We start from the raw sequence: 18,256 nt of genomic DNA, 5'->3' as shown, positions 1-18,256 counted from the left end.
TGTGTGTATTACTATAAGACATTTTCAAAAGGACAGAGAACGACTTAAACAGAATCCTTTGAACTTAAAGGCTTATAGCTTTTAGGACATGAGGAAAGATAAGGGTAATCTGAGGTTTCAAGGTGGCAGGGGCCAATCTGCAAAAAACAGTAATGCTGGACCTCTGTGTTGTGGTGCAACCTTCCTAGCCATGTTAAAATCACTGTGACATACTCGTTGGCCTTTTATAAAGTAACGGCAACAGGATACAAAGCTAAATAAAGAAATAAAATAATATGAATACACTAATAGATTTTTCATCATATTGTCCCCCATTTATATGCTTTAAACTGATCATTTATATGCTTTAAACTGATCAATAGTGATCATAAAGACAGTTATAACACATTTAAATTTCAAATGAATGCTGTTCTTTCTATAAATCAACAAATCCTGCAAAAAAGCATAATAGAGGCACAACTGTTTGCAACATTTTGATAATACTCCGAAATGTTTCTTGAGCAGCAAATCAGTATATTAGAATGATTTTGAATGATCATGTGATATTGAAGACTGCTGAAATTCAGCTTTGCAATCACAAGAATAAACTACACTTTAAAATAGTAATTTCACATTTGAATAATTTTTCATATAACAGTTTTTACTGTGTTTGATCAAATACAAACACTCTAATGCATTAAGTAATGTTCATAATTGATTGGTACCACAAATATGTATTATTGATAATTAATAATTATTACACTGTTGTTGTTTTAGTATAATTCCTACATTGATTTTGGTGCCAAACGGAGCAGACAGCATGTGCAAAAAAACAAACTCATCCGTGGGTGAAATTCATTCTTAATGAATTCCTTCTTTATTTTAAAGTCAATAAAAATTAAGCTAACATTCAACCCTAGAGAAGAACAATTTACATATCATGAACTTAATTACAGAATGTTTATCAAGTGCAGTTTTTCGCTCGTGGTTATTTATTAAGCATGGTGAATTGGTAGACCAAAATGAGTCTCTCATGATTGATATGAGATAGAATCATCATTTGTGACTTCCTCTGGTCCTTCGTTTTATCCTTAGTATTAAATCAGGGGATCAGACCATCCAGAAACAAGCTGAGCCCTAAAGAAACCATTTGCCCAACACAAACAGCCTGGAGGGACACCGTCTGAGAGCAAAGGAAGGTCATAACCCTTCTTTGTATTCCAGGAGGAATTGCATCCAGCGGAAAATGGACATCCAGTCCACCAGTAACCCATCTAAACAGATTACAATGGGAAACGAAGACTAAAAGCATCACTATTTAGAAAACGATTACGGAACGGTTAGATAAAACATTGCGATTCTCCCAAAACAGCAGTTTGAATGCACAACAGATGGTCCGGGCGTCATCCACTTTCCATGGCCCTATACACAATAATGTGTGTGTTTGTGTCTGTAAAAGCACATTTGCGAGAATCTCAGCAGGCAGTCGTTTCATTGAGGGTTCGGCATTCATAAAGCCACACAATACATTCACTTCATACCGATCAAATGATGCTGTGCTGAAATTTATAATAATGATGTTGTGACTGTAATTTACCACAGGATGTCAACAGGCCTGACAGCACATCATTTGACACTCCTCAAAGATGTCATCTGGCTGAACAAAGCAGGCCTGTTCATGAGAAAGCCTCCATCTTCCTTTTTTATGCAAAGTGCACTGTGAGATCTGTCTGTGCCTTGGCATACTATGTGATTGAACCACTTTATTGCCAGGCTGCATTTATGGTTATGGACTTATGAAATTAAGCAAGATCACAGTCATTTACAAAACGAAAATACTCTTGCTAACTGTATATACACTACCAGTTACCTCCAATCTTATGAGATTTTGTTTAAGAACTTGTTCCATTTTGGAGTCAGTGAGCCAACTAAGTCATTGTTACCCAGAGGGGATTACAATGGTATAGTTTGAGAGAAATGTATCTTTCACCGTTGGAGAAGCAGAACCTCTTCACAGCAGCTAGCTCAGAGTCTCTTCCCAAGAAAGACACCATCCCAGAGACTTTTTGCAAAATGGCTGCCAGCTCAGAGACTGTTCAAAAAATGGCCCTCATGGTCGCCGTTCCAGAGTACCGTCATGTCTGAGTTGATCTTCCAGAGCCTCGTCATGTCAAGCCTGCCAAGCCAGAGCCTGTTCAAAGCAGGGCCACTACCTTTATTTATATAGCGCTTTTAACAATATAGATTGTAACAAAGTTATTAACAGCATTAAATTGGAAAATAGTGTGTCAATAAAGCAAAAAAAGTTCATCATTGAATTCAATTATGTCATCATCCAGCTCAGTTCAGTTTAAATAGTATCTGTGTAATCAAGTCAACAAAAAAGCTGGTAATTAAGTATCCCCAACTAAACAAGCCAGAGGTGACAGGTAAGGAACCAAAACTCCATCGGTGACAGAAAGGAGAAAAAACCTTGGGAAGAATCAGGCTCAGTCAGGGGGCCAGTTCTCCTCTGACAAGACGAAACCAGGAGTTAAATTCCAGGCTGCAGCAAAGTCAGATTGTGCAGAATCATCATCTGTTTCCTGTGGTCTTGTCCTGGTGGCCATCTAGGACATTCCAGAGCAATGCAGACTCTACGCCCAAGAGACATGCAGACTCTACACTCACTAGGCATGCAGATTCAATGCTCCAAGCACCGCAGTCTCTGTACGATCAAGTGACATGATTTCAGCTTTCTTAAGTGACACGGTTTCAGTACTAGCAAGCCTAGCGTCTGCTACTCACTCCTGTTCCCCTGGCAAAGCGTCATCAGTCTTGGAAATAGACACTGTACTCCCTGAATCTGATCTCAATGCTAGCCCAAAGAGGTCTTCTGTTCCCGAGTCTAGCTCAGAGATGACTTTAGTCCATGACCACTGCCACATTTTTATTTCCACTCATGATCTCAGTCTCGTGTCTGCTTCAGCCTTGGAAAAAAGCTCAGTGTTTGCTCCAGTCTCTGACCGTAGTCTAGTGAAGTCTTCAGCTCTTGAGCACAGTACAAAGACGGCTTTAGTTCATGAATCTACTCCCGAGACAACTCTAGTCCCAGAGTCTGCTCCGGAATTCGCTGGACTCTCTGAATCCATTTCTGAGCCTCCTCCAGCCCCCAAGTTTGTCGGTTCCTGTTCCCCCTGAGGTGGAAACTTCTGTTGCAGAACCTCCTCTAACAGTAGCAGCGCTCTGTCCCAAGCTCATGGTGTTCCTTGTCACTCTGTTTCTACTACAGACATGATTATCAAACTCTCTCTGTCACTTGATGCCTCTGTTACAGCTGTGAGGGCTGTCTCTGAACTATCTTTGTCTGGCAGTACCTCCAGAGGTAGAGACATCTGCTGAAAAGCCTCCAGAGTTGGCGGAGGTGTTCGCTTCAGCTCCTCTTAAGACAGGGGTGCCCACTTATGAACCCTTTGTCTGTACTGACAAGGTCTTGGAGACTTTCGAAGAATCCCCTGTTATACCAGTCTCAGCCCTAGAAGCCAATCATGAATTCTCAGCCCTGCCTATTTTGGTTGTTAAGACTATAAGAGACTTTCAAAAACATTTAAAAAATCTTAGTTAGGCTGATGACCTGAATGGCATTTGGCATTTTCCACCGGAAGAAATTTGTTTCATGGATTCATAATTCTGAATGCAGTATTACTGAGATGAATGACATGTATTACAGATGTTGTGCTTGTTTATTTTCTTGACTGACTTTTGCTATGATTAAACCCGACTGAAATCTGCAGCATGAAATCGACCAAATGAATTCAGCGCAGAACAGAAAACACCTTCTTGTTTATGTGTCGACAACATTCCTCCTGCCTCCACAATGAAAACACTGATCTGGTCCATGATAGCATATGCTAGAAAGAGCAAATCCACCGGGCAAATAAACCCTTGAAGGCTGATAAATGAACTCTGGCTTTTAGGAGGCAAATCCCTCCTCTGGGCCGCCCGGCGGCATGTCAAGAGCCAGTGTTGTGGAATGAAAACGAAGACATATTGGAGTAGCAGGATTTGAGGGACTCGAAGGAGGGGGAATCGGATCAGGGTTATCATGTTCAAGGTCACCTTATGCTAGATGTGGCGATGGTTTGACAGATGTGGACTCTGTCTGACCTCGCAGACTCACGCTGCCACTATGACGGGATGTCTGAAGGGTCAGAAACGCGGAGAAGAGTCTTCTTGTTCTTGGAAATCAGTGTACCTCTAGGCTCCATGCTAATTCTTGCACAGTGATGTCATACGACTTCAGTATATGATCTACAGAGTTAGTTTCATGTCATGCTGAGGCTGGAGTCACCACAGCATCAGGAAAACAGGGGTTTGATTTATAAACACATCTTTTGGTCAATTCCTTTACTGTATACTGTAGCTATTCATGGATGGCACAGCTGATATTTAATATATTTATGTGATATACTGTGTAGGTACATCAGTAACACCATTTCTCACTATTAAGTTGGTTTTAGCATGTACATACTTATAAAGCACATATTCTGCATGACCATATTCTACATCCCTAATCCTACCCAATATTACACTTAACAACTACCTTGCTAACTATTAATAAGCACCAAAACAGGAGTTTAGTGAGGGAAAAGTCACAGTTAATGGTAACTTAACAGTGAGAATTGGAACTTTTTCGTAAATCTGATATTTGAATCAAATTTGTTTTTGAGTTGCATTATTATATAGAAAAGGAAAAAACAAACAAACAAAAAAAAAAAACAATCTGAGCTGCGTTTCCCAAAAGCATCGTAAGCTTATAAGTATATCGTAGACCCATTGCCACCAATGGTCTCTATCAACTTACATGGTCTCTACAATCAAACTAATTTATGAGGTGGTGTATGAATTTGTAAGTCGTGATTTATACAAAAACGGGCAATTTTGAGGAAAAAAGTAAGCAAGAAGACCGTATACAAACTTCATCTGTCAGAAACAGATGAAGGTCAGTAAATATTACTGTTCTGCACTTCTTACTGTTCCATACGGGGTGTTGAAAGTAAAGGAACATAACACTAATCTATCCATTCTAATAGTTTATACTGCATCATAATTTCCCATAGCTGCTCAAAATGCAATCTCTACTGAAAGTGAACGCAGAACTTTCCGGTCTGGAAATAAAATCCTAGCAAATAAACAGTGTTTGATGTCCTCAAGGGGTATTCCATAACAGGATTTCCATAAATAATTACAACCCTCACACTTAGATATGATTTTCATTGGCGCTGGTTTAAGAGCACACTTATTATAAGGCATTTTGTGCCAATCCGAGTTTATTTGTATCTCTGTTCAGCTGTAGCTTAAGAATAAATGCATGTCCCTGAAACAAAATCAGCCGTCTATGAGAGCTCAGTCAAAGACAACAGCGTGTCCATACTTCTGACTACAAACTCCTCTGAAGTGACTACAAAAAAAAAAAAAACTTGAAATAACAAAGTGTTTGGCAAGTTTGGGCTTTCAAAGACTTCAGCTACAGCTGTGTCAATAATAAATAAACCATCTGAACCGTTCTCATTGTAAAACGAGTCTCGCGCAGACAAACGTTCTTAATGAGTTCATCTAACCCAAGCTTGTAATCTTTTATTACTTGGATGAAAATTCTAATAAACCAAAACTTATCTGATATAAAACTAAAAATAGGGTGAGTCTGGGTCATACTTCACATCAAAATCAGATCAAAAGAAACATAAATAATACACTTTATTTTCCATTAAGAAAACTTTTTATGAAGACTAATATTTTAGATTCTGCATTTGTTTTATGTAGTGTACGCACAGTTTTCAATACAATATGAGCCTTTATTTATTTGTAATCTACACAATAAAAGTTTTCAATAAAAATAATTCAATTTTAAAAAGAAAATATAGAGAACATTTAAAAAGAAGACAGTTTTGTGCACAGTTTACACAGTCATTTTACTGAAGTTTGCACGAATAGTTTACTTAGGATTTTAAATGTATTATTATTATTATTATTATTCACTTATTCTTGTATTTCACTATATTCTAAATAACATTTTTTTTTTTTTTTTAAAGAAAGCATTTCTCATTTTTATGGACAGTGTTTTTGCAATGTGACTTCACAATATTCTAAATAATTATACATTTAAAAATGAATATAATACACAATATTTAATTTGAAAAGAATAATACTACATCATGCACAAACATGTTGTGTAATAATAATAATAATAATAATAATAATAATTATTATTATAATTATTACGGTTATTATTATTTGTTTCTTATTTTGATACTCTTCAGTTTTTTTTTATAAAGTAATTGATGCTTTGTATAAAATATATGAATATATCATTAATAGATGAACAATAATTATAATAAATAATACATGAATATATCAATAATAATAAAATATGAGTAAAAATAAATACATATACTGTTATTTATACTATATATATATATATATATATATATATATATATATTTCTACACAAAACTCAATTTTGAATCTCAAGTAAATTTGCTGTTTTAAGAATAATTCTATGCTACAAAAAGAAAAACATATAGATTCAGAAAGAGTGCAGCCAGTAAAAATGACAGTAAGAGCAGGAAAATAAAATACGAAACTTCAAGATATAGGTTTAAAATAAACATAATGATAAGACTTTATTGAACACCCATAAACATTACAAAAAGGAGCCATATTCCAAGTTCCTCTGCGGCCCAAAAGACCTTCCAGTCAAAAAGCAGTGTCTCAAGAAACAGGGCACTTCCCTCACATAAACAGCAGCTAAACTCCTGCCACGTCCCGACTTAACCCACACAAATACCAAACAGATCGAAGTGAAACGAACAAGCAACAACGACAAGCGACATTAACAAATACTTTATGGCTTCCGCTCTCCTCCCTTTTTGGGTACATGAAGTTTTGATTTCATGGCAGCATCATTATCATATATCGACTCGATGAAGGCTTCACATGGTCTCTGCATAACTTGGCTTTCATGTTATCGACACGGAGGCTCGGGCTGACGGGGACTGGGCCTGTACAGCTGCTGCAATCGGACCGGTCTCACCGGCCACCCGGGTAACTGTCCAATTACTCTCAGGCCGACAGGCTGCCCGGGGCAGGAGTGACGGGCGCAAGGCCCCGAGACCTGCGGCTGGCCTGAGCGGGAGTCCAGAGGAGGTAGGACCGAAGCGGAGGAAGAGGAAAGCGGCAGCAGGATGGCTGGGGTCAGACCGTATCGGAGCTGGAAGACACGGGGAGGGCCGTGTGCGCTGATGCCGTTTGGCCGGGACTCCTTATGTTCCTCCTCCCTCTTCAGCTCCTCCTCCTGTTTCTTCGCTTTCCTGTCGGCTTTGTTGAGCTCCTGGAGCTTCTCAGCTTGAGCGCGGCGGATATGGTACGTCTTCCTGCGGCTTTGAAAAGAATCAAGGAACTCCTCCAGGGGCACGTGGCCCTCCATGAACTTCTCCAGCAACTCCTGTGAAGGTCAAATGATAAATAAACAGGTATTAGAGGACAGGAAGTCAAGCCGGATTCATAACAAGTGTGACGCAGACGAAAACATCCTTTTTCCGACTCATCGTCTTCCAAGACAAACGTCAAAAGCTAGTTGTATAAAGAACAGTTATTTCTATGACCCTTCAAAATGACTTTGATGGTGGAATCCCATGCGGTCCAATTGATTACATCATTTAAAGAAATATTTCTGCATTGAATAAACCTTGCCAAAAAAAACAAAAAAAAAAAACAGCCTACGGTGGTTTGGAATCCCTTGGACACAATACATTTACCTGAAGTACCCACTGAGATTTTACTTAATATTTAAACATTTTTAAAATATATTTATATTTTCAAGGTTCTCTGATATCGGTTAATGGTGATATGACATGCAAGTAAACAGATAAAATATTGAATATTTTTTTTTATTTTTTTGCATTGTTTTTATTTAACATAGTGCTGTAAAAACTAACCTCTTTTTATTGTGACTTCACATTACATTCAAACCGGTGTTTTGGGAACTCAAAGCAACCATACACAACACGAAACAAAACAAACTATTAAATAACACAACACAACTACACAAAACAACACATAACACAACAAATCAAAACACAACAACACAAAACAAAACAAAATATAAAATAACTCAACACAACAAAACACACAAAAAATATATAAAATAACTACAAAACAAAACAGAACAAGCAGAACAAAAATTATTATTATTTTATTAATTCTAAATTATTAATATTATTAATATTTAATCATTCTAATTATTAACTCTTTAGACATAAATTTAAAAATAAAAATTAATATTAGATAATTATAATAGCAGCTTTATTTCATGCAAAAATTTGAAAATCGTCAAGTGTTTTTTTTCTTTTTTTTTTAGAAACCTGGTGAAATGTCGTAAACCTCTGTCCACAAAAATGTTTGAAATTATGTAAATGTGTATATAAAAGTAACCTTGCACAATACTGTGTTCCAAAATGTGTTAAACTCACAGCACATGCAGAGATGGAGTTCACTGTTTTTACTCCAAATTTGAGCTGTGTGCATGTAGACCACAGTGCCGCGCTTCACTTTGAAACATGCAACGCAACAGACTACATACTAAATTAAATTGCAGAATTTGTTATGATAATTGCATTTATATCAAGGTTTCAGCTTCAAGTTTGATTCACTGTGCAGACCTAATTAGTTGTTACTTCATTATTCATCCCTGGTTTACTGTAGCTGATTTTCTAGCCTGGTCAGCCTAAAAGTGACTAAAAACTACGTTTTATAGTTATAACACGTATTGTTAAGTAACATTTTTAGTTACTTGACAAAAACACTGTGGGGCTTAACAAACAGACAAAGATGATGTCTGGACAAATAATCATACAATAAATTGACCATGACCCTGAAGTGTCTGCGGAAGGCTCTGCTGGAAGGGGCAGGTGTCTACACTCTGTCTGTCTCAGTATGGGGGACTGAATAATTGATAAGTCTTGTCTGCACAAACCCACCCCCTAAATGTCTTCACAGACAGAACAATAAAGACTTTCAGGAGACCTCCCACTGGCAAACTACACATCAGTGTGAGAAAATAACATGCTTCGAGCAACTCTAACCCATACTTTTATTATTAATATAAAACTATTTCACTAGTTTTCATTAATTGAAAAGACAAAAACATGAAATCAATATACATATGTAAACATTTGCTGAAAATCTTATATATATATATAATGCATGTATACATTTAAAAAATATATGTAATATATACACATTGAAAATATTTACATATAATATAAATTATATTTAAATTTTATACATGGTAATCTATGAGAGACAGACAGATATTATATATAGTTATATATATATATATATATATATATATATATATATATATATATATATATATATATATGTATTTTTACATTTTGTGTTTAAACAAAATTACTAAAATTTTAACTGAAAACATAATAATAATAATACTTTGATGCTATAAATAAACAATATTAAAATAACACTAATTTCTAGAATGTTGCTCAGTGGTTTTTATTGGCTCAATTCAAAAGAGCACGCCACTAAATCTGTGATATTCTGGTCTATAGATATGGCTTGGGTCCCCCTTCCAGTTCAAGTCTGTGTTTATTCCCCTCGTTTAACTGTCTGGAAAAAATCTTTGACAAAATTATCTTAACACACCTTTCCAAACACAACAAACACTGCATGACAAGTTATTACAATAGAGCCAGCATAAGCGATAGTAATAATGCTTACCTCAGTGGGGTTTCCCTGTGTAATCAACAAAAAAATTACTACCGCATGGATCCAAAGTTCTGCATTCAAAGATTTTATTTTAAAAGGACCATTTGTCTTAATGGATGAAGCACAGCCCTCGAACCGTGTTTCATGTGGTCTCCTGCTGTTTATAAGCTTTTTATAATTCTCAATCAAGGCGTCATTAAAATGTTATAGATTCATATGAGAACAGACTATGAACAGTTGCCATCGGCCCTTTTCCAGACGCTGTTGCACTAATAGAATATGCAAGTCCTGTGGGAATTCATGGCCTAATCCAGCTCAGAAACACACGTGCGGGACTGATGTTTTGTCTGGCATGCTTCCTGCTGAAGGCTGGCTCTCTGTACAGCTTCCTTATGATGGAGTGAGATCATCAATTAGATGGCAGGGGCATAATGACAAAGTCACAGAGCTATTGATCGGGCCTGTGTGGGTTGGAAGACACAGTGCTTGTTTACAGCCTGAGGACGGATAAACCTATGGAGATCAATCAGACCAGACTGAACGGATGGTGCAGGGCGGCTCAGACAACAAAAGAAGACGTCGAAGGAGTATGTTTTCCTAATGGCCTATGTTGTGCTGAGCTGTTTTAAGCCCTTTGTTGAATAGTTTGTGATGCAAACAAATTATGTAATGAATGGTGACATTCAGTTTGTGGACAAATCATTCTTCTGAGTCATAGATTTTCAATGAATCCATTCAATTGGTTCATAAAGTCAACAGCTCACTGATTCATTGACCTGAATATGATTGTCTTTTTCATGAAATTACAATAAGCACCCTTACTAATAAAATGTATCGCCCACAAAAAAATAGTAAAAAGCTATGTGTGCCTGCATATTGTTTTTTTGGGAATGTTTGGGGTCAGCGGGGATTTTTTTTTAAAGGAATTAATTTTATTCAGGAATGACGTATTAAATTGATCAAAAGCCACAGTAAGGACTTTTACATTGTTACGAAAGGCTTCTATTTTAAATCAAAGCTGTTCTTTTGGACTTCCACTGGTTTTCAAAGAAATATTAAGCAGCACTGTTTTCATATTGATAATATTAAGAAATGTTTCTTGAGCAGCAAGTCGGCCTATTAGAACGATTTCTGAAGGATCACGTGACCCTGAAGACTGCTGAAAATTCAGCTTCGCATCACAGGAATGAATTACACTTTAAAATATATTAAAACAGAAAATAGTCATATAAACAGTGATGATATTTCACAATATTACTGTATTTTTGATCAGCTGAATGCACAACTGGTGAACCTAAGAGACTTCTTTCAAAAACATAAAACAATAATAAAAAAAAAAAACACTGACCTCAAACTTGAATGGTAGTGTCATATGCAGTGAATTGCTAAATCATTTTTATTTATTTATTATCTTTGTTAAACAGTTTATTGAGAAACACTTCTTTTTTAGAAAAGATTTGTGGAAAGACTTCCCATCATTAGTAATGAATGCTAACAAGAAACATGAGCACATGGATGAAAAACAGACACGGTCATGCTAAAATGTAATTATATCCATTTAAACAGATGGATCCATTTTCATGCTTCTGAGACGAGCAACAAGGGCTGATGTTTTAACACTGTTGTATTCATATCGAAAAAAAATTATATTCTATTACTTCACACTTGTCCTGTACCTGTGCTATAAATGTGAAAAAAAAAACTCAAAATCAAGCAGAGTACTATTATCAAGTAATTAAATATAAAATTTTGCATGGTGGGCAAAAACATATCAAAGATTTATTGAAGGAGGAACCAGAGTCAGATCTAGAGACCAAAATATAGTTGAGACGCGAAAGCTGGCTTTTTCTGTGGCTGTGGTCTTTATTTTGTGAAATCTCTACTGATTTGTATTACATAAATGACTTTTATATTGTTAGTATTTTAAGATAACAATTGAAGCAACTTGGTTTTACCCGATTATCCATAAAAAAAAAGAGTGCAAAAATGTGAATATCAAACAGGATACTTCAGCCTTTGCAAGACTGTTTATTTGTACATCTCGAAATTATCAAAGTGTTATCACAAAACTAAGCATTTCGATTTCAGCAACTGTGCCAAATTGCATATTTTTGCTCAGTTTGGCCATCTGAAAAAAAAAACAATTACTGTCTTTTTCTTCTTTAAATAGGAGTTCCATATTCTTCTGTATCACATGCAAATTATAATTTGTTTCCTTTGTCTAAAGGTTCAACAAACTGTTCCGTTGAAGAAAAAAAAAAAAAAAAAAAAGGGTAGTTGGGTTATACACCTATACCAAGCATAATTGTAAATGCAGCTGAGCACTAGGTTTGGTCAAATGTTCTTCATGAAATGTTGGGAGTGCTGGTTTTCCACTTCTGGGACAAACCACAGTGCTGGAGACATGACATCAGTTGTGATGAGTTTGCCTCATTTCTTATTTATGACACACGGGCTGTCGATGCTTTAAATCATTGATTAGATCACAGATCCATCTTTGTAAGTAGTGCATAGGTTAGTGGATTTGAGGGTGGATTTTCACCCTCAGATTCAGATCAAGTGGTCCAGTGTTAATAAGGATGGTGTCATGCAGAGTAAAGACTTTCTGCACTTTTGTCAGGCTTTCATTCTGCTTTGTTCTGGTTCAGTTGGCAGGGCATGTTCATTCAACAGTCTGTCTGAATAAACAACATCCTGAGAGTACTGCTAAAAAAAACAACATGTCAAAAGTTTCCCCGCATTTTTGTTGTCTTTTGATACTGGGTGGGTAGGGACCGAGAAGAAAAGACACACAAAGAGTTTCTGTATATATAAAAGGAGCAGAGGATTTTGAAATCACCTCGGACTGTTCTTCGGCATGTGTGACCTCCTCCTGGAGCAGATTGTGGGCAGTCTGAGGGCTGTGCTTCTCCGTGAAGGCCTCTGGAAAACCACAAACATTTCATCTCAGTCAGTTTCAATTCTCAACACGACACTGGCTCAGAATCGCATTAAACATCGCTATGAGAGATGGGAGTGAAAATGATTATATCTATAGATATTACTGTGACTCTGCAGTGCTTCAGTCGCCCTGCTGCAGAGTCTACAGCCCTACAGCAAAAACTGTGAGAGACAACAGAGTAAATTGTAGATCATAAATAACCTCCTTCACAAAGTTGTTCAGTCATTTGAAGATTTGAAGTACGCAATTAGTCATTAACTCACTCATCAAAATGAGCCGTTATTGATATGCATAGGGAAACATGTTTTGTGCTGTATATTTTACCTTGCAGTTATTATAAGTGGACTATAGGTCTGTTCACAGCAATATGAAAATGTGCAAAAAATCAGCAGACGGGCTGAATGAAAATGCAATTTCACTCTCAGACAGAAGGTGGAAAAGAGATCACCTTTTTTATGTTGCACTGATTAGCATGCAAATGTGTTCAGCAATGAGGTGCATGTTTTTGTGAGTTGTGTAGTGTATTCCCAACTTCTGAAACTGAGCAAATGTCTGTATCAGTCTGAAGAGTAGTTAATTCAAAGTGTGAACATACATCGTGCTCAAAAGAAAAACAAATCTAGAACACATTTACTCAAGTAACCACTAGTAAACAGTAATAGCTGAAGATTGCCATGCTTGAGTTGCTAGTGCTAGTGCTGTAAACTTAATTAGGCATAAACAGAAACAGAATAATTCTATTGTCAAACACACCAGATAAAACCATACAGTATGTATCGTAAATAGTGCTATACAAATAAATGTGAATGATCCAAACTCAAAAGGCATTAAGAACCGAATTGTTTAAAGCAATTCAAATGAAAGTCTAAAGCAAATGAAAGCGAACAGAAAAAGACAGATTTGAGAAACTATACACAGAACCTAAATAACTGCAATATTATCATACCGTGTTTCAGATATCTATATAATAACTGTAAATATAAACTCTAAATAATCACTCTAATTATATGACAATACCAAAATTCGCACCACAACTTTAACGATAACGACAGAGGAACGACTTTGTTGGAAACACTTACACAAAATGTTTTTGTAAGCTGATGAACGATAAAAACAGATCAGAATCCAATCAGAATCCAGACTTTAAAGAACTTGAGTAGGCCTATTTAAAGCGGTTTACGGGTTACATAACGGCAAAGCGATTATAATTAACAACATTCATACCGTGGTGTGGATGGCCATATAGTTATAGTTATTGTTATTGTTTTTGGTGTGAATAGACTGATTCCCACTCTCAGTTATCAAGTTAAAAACTTCCTGACTGAATCAAGCGAGCAGCAAGTTAAAAGCTCACTCACTGAGCTGTCAGTCTATCAGAAACAGTTACACGTTTGAACGTGCAAGCGTGCATGAGATTTGAGAGCTATGTATGAGAGGATGATTTCCAAAAAAAAACAACTTACATTTCTGTCTGTTATTCACATAAAGCAATCACATGTCCTCAGAAGATTGAAACAATCTACTTTTGAGTCTTTTAGGTGCATGATGCAATAAATGGCACATAAGTACTAAAAAACAAACAAAAAAACCCACATCAGCTGATAGGAACCCACTGCACAAACAGAAATGCGGTCTCTCGGGAGCTGGTGACTGTGTGCCAACAGGACAAAGGAACATTGCAACAGTGTGTGAAAACATTGCGAGTGTGTTCAGCTGTGAAGAAGCTCTGCTGCTTGAGTCTTGTGTAAAGTGTGGGACTGAAGCTGCTCTCAGGTGTCTTCACAGTGTTATCGCAGGGTGGACGCAGACACTTTCTGTTAGCTCATGTCCACTGATGAGAGTGAGGGGCTCGGACCCTCTTAGTGCTGTGCTGGGGTTGCTGTGGCAACCGGCAATTATGCTAATGTGCAGATGTGTTGAGTCCACAGGGGATGGGAAAAGCTGAGCTAGTGGCCATCGAGGGCACAGACAGGTCACGGCAATGACAGCATTTGTGCTTCAATGAGCCAGACCTGCTCCCTAAACAAACCTCTATTACAGGATGGAAATGACTGGGGAGCTATGGTAAAATGAAGGTATCAACTGGTAATTATAATGATAAAGTACGATTACTCACCATTTAAATGGTACTTCACCACTTAGAAAAAAAAAAGTTCATTTTAATAAGGTAGTCGACTAACTTTGGGAAATATATATTTTTTATTAAACGTAGCTAAAATAAATGGTTTGCAACCACTTACCTTAAAAAAAATAAAAAAATAAATAATATATATATATATATATATATATATATATATATATATATATATATACATACATATATATATATATATATATATATATATATATATATATATATATATATATATATATATATATATATATATATATATATTATTATTTTTTTTCAGATCTTTTTTTTACAAACAATGTCAAATCATAAAAAAAGAAGAAAAAAACCCATTATATACACATATATTATACATATATATCATTCAAAAGTTTGGGGTCAGTAAGACTATTAAGGTTTTAAGAAATTAAAACTTTTATTCAGAAAGGATGCATTAAAGTGATATAAATATGTGAAGAAAGACAAAAGAAAAAAAATTAATATGGAAAAAGTGACAACTTTTGGAATTTGAAGATCAGGGTAAACTTTATTTATTTTGTCTAATAGGAAACGTTGTAACTATCTTAGGGCAGTACTAAAGGAAAACAAAAACAGGATAATTAGGCAAAATAAGAAAAATGTACAAATCTCCATTTTGTTAAAATGTTTTCAAAAAAAAAAAAAAAAAAAAAAAAAAAACAGTCTCTAATTTTCCCATACATGCCCCACTCTCAAAACATGCATAATCAAAGAACCAATACCTCACATGCATTAGTGTGTATCTGTAGGTTCTGGCCGCGTGCCAGCTGAGGCATGTCGGCATGAGCGAGGGGGAGTGGCACACCACGTGGATGACCCCGGAGACCCATGCCATGAAACGGTAATAGAAGGTGACAGACAGCCAAACAAACACTTGGGGAGCAGCTGTGGGTGACCTACATACTGAGGAAAAACCGTGCAGATGGGCCGCAGGGCGCTCGCTTCACAGCGAGGAAACTACTGGAGCCAGAGATATGACCCGGGGCTTGTGGGATCTCACAGTTATGATGGCTCGTGAGTGACATGAAGCTAAGGACCCAACGCTTTCATTGTTGTGACAAGACAGATCATCGTCCTCTTCTGGAAGTGGTCATGTAAAATGAAAATAGAAACAACAGCAGATAAGAACAGAACTGAAACCAATTAGGTGGAATGACCAATCAGAGACCAATCAGAGAAAGAAAATCATCATTCACCTGGACTGAACGTCAGAGATCAATATCCAGAGCCAAGCTCTGTCCTCCCTCCATGAATACATAATGCTAATTGATTTCATTAAGTCAACACAATCGTTTTGTTCCAAACAAAAGGTCTTTTGAGATCTGACTTCACCATCTTGTTGCCATTTGTTAAAGAAACACATTCTTATTCTCCAAAAGTCAACGGTTTCTTCTCACAGGATAACCCTTGTTAAAAAGAACTACATTTTAGCATTTTGAAAAGAATAATTTTGAAATAATGTAATTTGAAAGAATAAAATTGAAAACTGAATGTAACTGACTTAACTGCATTTACACTGGGGAAAATATGTATTTGATCCCATGCTGAGTGTGTAAGTCTGCCCACTTACAAAGGGTCTGTAATTTGTATAGGTTTATTTTAACATACAGAGGCAGAATGCTAACCAAATAATCCAGAAAAAACACATTATATCAAGGTTAGAAATTGATTTGCATTTCAGTGAGTGAAATAAATATTCAATCCCCAAGCAAAACATGATTTAATACTTGGTGCTGAAACCCTTTTGGCAAACATAGAGGGAAAAAGTTTCTTGTAGTTGGTCACCAGGTTTACACACATCTCAGGAGGGATTTTGATCCACTCTTCTTTACAGATCCTCTCTTAATCCTTAAGGTTTCTTGGCTGTCTTGGCTGCAACTCAAATTTTTGGCTGCCTCCACAAATGTTCAATAGGATTGAGGTCTGGAGACTGGCTAGGCCACTCCATGACCTTAATGTGCTTCTTCTTCAGCCACTCCTTTGTTTTCTTGTTGGTTTGTTTCGGGCAATTGTAATCCTTGACCCATCTTCAGTGTTCTGGCTGAAGGAAGGAGGTTCTCGTCCGAGGTTTTACAGTGCATGACCGGGGCGTTCATTTGCCCTTCAATGCTGTGAAGACGTCCTGTACCCTTAGCAGAAAAACAGCCCCAATGCATAATGTTTCCACTTCTGTGCCTGACTGTAGGGATGGTGTTCTTGGAATCATAGTCAGCATTTCTCTCCGTCCAAACATGGAGAGTGGAGTTAATGCCAAAGAGCTCAATTTTGGTCTCATCTGACCACACCAAATTCTCCCAAGCCTCGTCTGAATCTGAAAATATGTTCTTAGGCAAACTTTAAACGGCTCTGTACCTGTGTCTTCTTGAGCCGGGGGATCTTACAGGTGCTGCAGGCTTTCAGTTTATTGTGGAGTAGTGTGTTACCAATGTTTTGCTTGGTGGCTGTGGTCCCAACTGCCTTAAAATCATTAACAAGCTCTCCTGTGTAGTTCGGGGTTGATCCCTCTCCTTTCTCATGACCAACCCTACCCCTTGAGGCAAGATCTTGTCTTCCATTTCTGAATAATGGCATCAACATTTGTCTCTTTTTCACCAAGCTTCTTGATGATGGTCTTGTAGCCCATTCAAACCTTGTGCAGATCTACAATCTTGTCTCTGACATCCTTTGACAGTTCTTTGGTCTTGCCCATGGTGGTGGGACAGGTTGGAATGGAAGATACAGATTGTAGAAAAAACTTCTTAAAGTGACAGGACTAATCTGTAATCCACATCGGCACATAACTGTGGGAGTCAGAATTTTTGCTGGTTGGTAGGGGATCAAATAATTATTTCCAACCTTTATATAATGTGCTTTTTCTGGATTTTTTTGTTGGTATTCTGTCTCTATCCATTAAAATACACCTACCATAAAATTACAGACCCTTCATTTCTTTGTAAGTGGGCAAACTTACAAAATCAGCAGGGGATGAAATAAATATGTTTCCCACTGTAAATTAAAATTTAGATGAAATATAATTGACTGCACATTAGAGTACCTATTTACTGTCACACCCCTGGACTCATTATCTTGTGTTTTCATTCCTCATGTTCTCTGTGTGTCCTAGTTTCTGTCTCGTGTTAATTGTGTCATTATGTCCAGGTGTGTCTTGTCAATTACCCTCTTTACGTTCCCCTTATAAGTTCAGTTCTGTTGAGTGTTTGGTTGTCTGGTCTCGTCGATGTTTACACCTTCACCTTGTGGATTACCTCTATGTGGATTATTAAAGACTTTTTATCATCATCTGCCTCATTTACGTGCTTCTCTTCTGCACCACACCAGAGAGACCACTATTTTTATGTAATTTCATAATGACTTCTATTGTTTTTGAAATATGGTTAAAGTGTACTGCAGAATACTGACTGACAAGCATTCATAATTTCTTG

The 18,256-nt window shown here is 36.8% G+C and overlaps 1 protein-coding gene across 1 annotated transcript in view; it reads right to left on the bottom strand.

Moving 5' to 3' along the window:
• Positions 1-6,611: 6,611 nt before the first annotated feature.
• Positions 6,612-18,256, bottom strand: part of vps37d (VPS37D subunit of ESCRT-I) — a 34,382-nt gene continuing 22,737 nt past the window's right edge. Inside the window, exons 3-4 of the mRNA XM_052557562.1 lie at positions 12,584-12,666; positions 6,612-7,462 (exon numbers count right to left, since the gene is read on the bottom strand). Of these exons, the coding sequence (XP_052413522.1) occupies positions 6,983-7,462; positions 12,584-12,666 (563 nt within the window). The 3' untranslated portion in view covers positions 6,612-6,982. The remainder of the gene's footprint in view (positions 7,463-12,583; positions 12,667-18,256) is intronic.

The sequence above is a fragment of the Carassius gibelio genome, chromosome B5 (genome assembly GCF_023724105.1).
Source record: "Carassius gibelio isolate Cgi1373 ecotype wild population from Czech Republic chromosome B5, carGib1.2-hapl.c, whole genome shotgun sequence".
NCBI classification, from domain to species: Eukaryota; Metazoa; Chordata; class Actinopteri; order Cypriniformes; family Cyprinidae; genus Carassius; species Carassius gibelio.
Note: the sequence above shows the minus strand (reverse complement) of the source record. Positions and strands in the feature narration are given on the sequence as shown.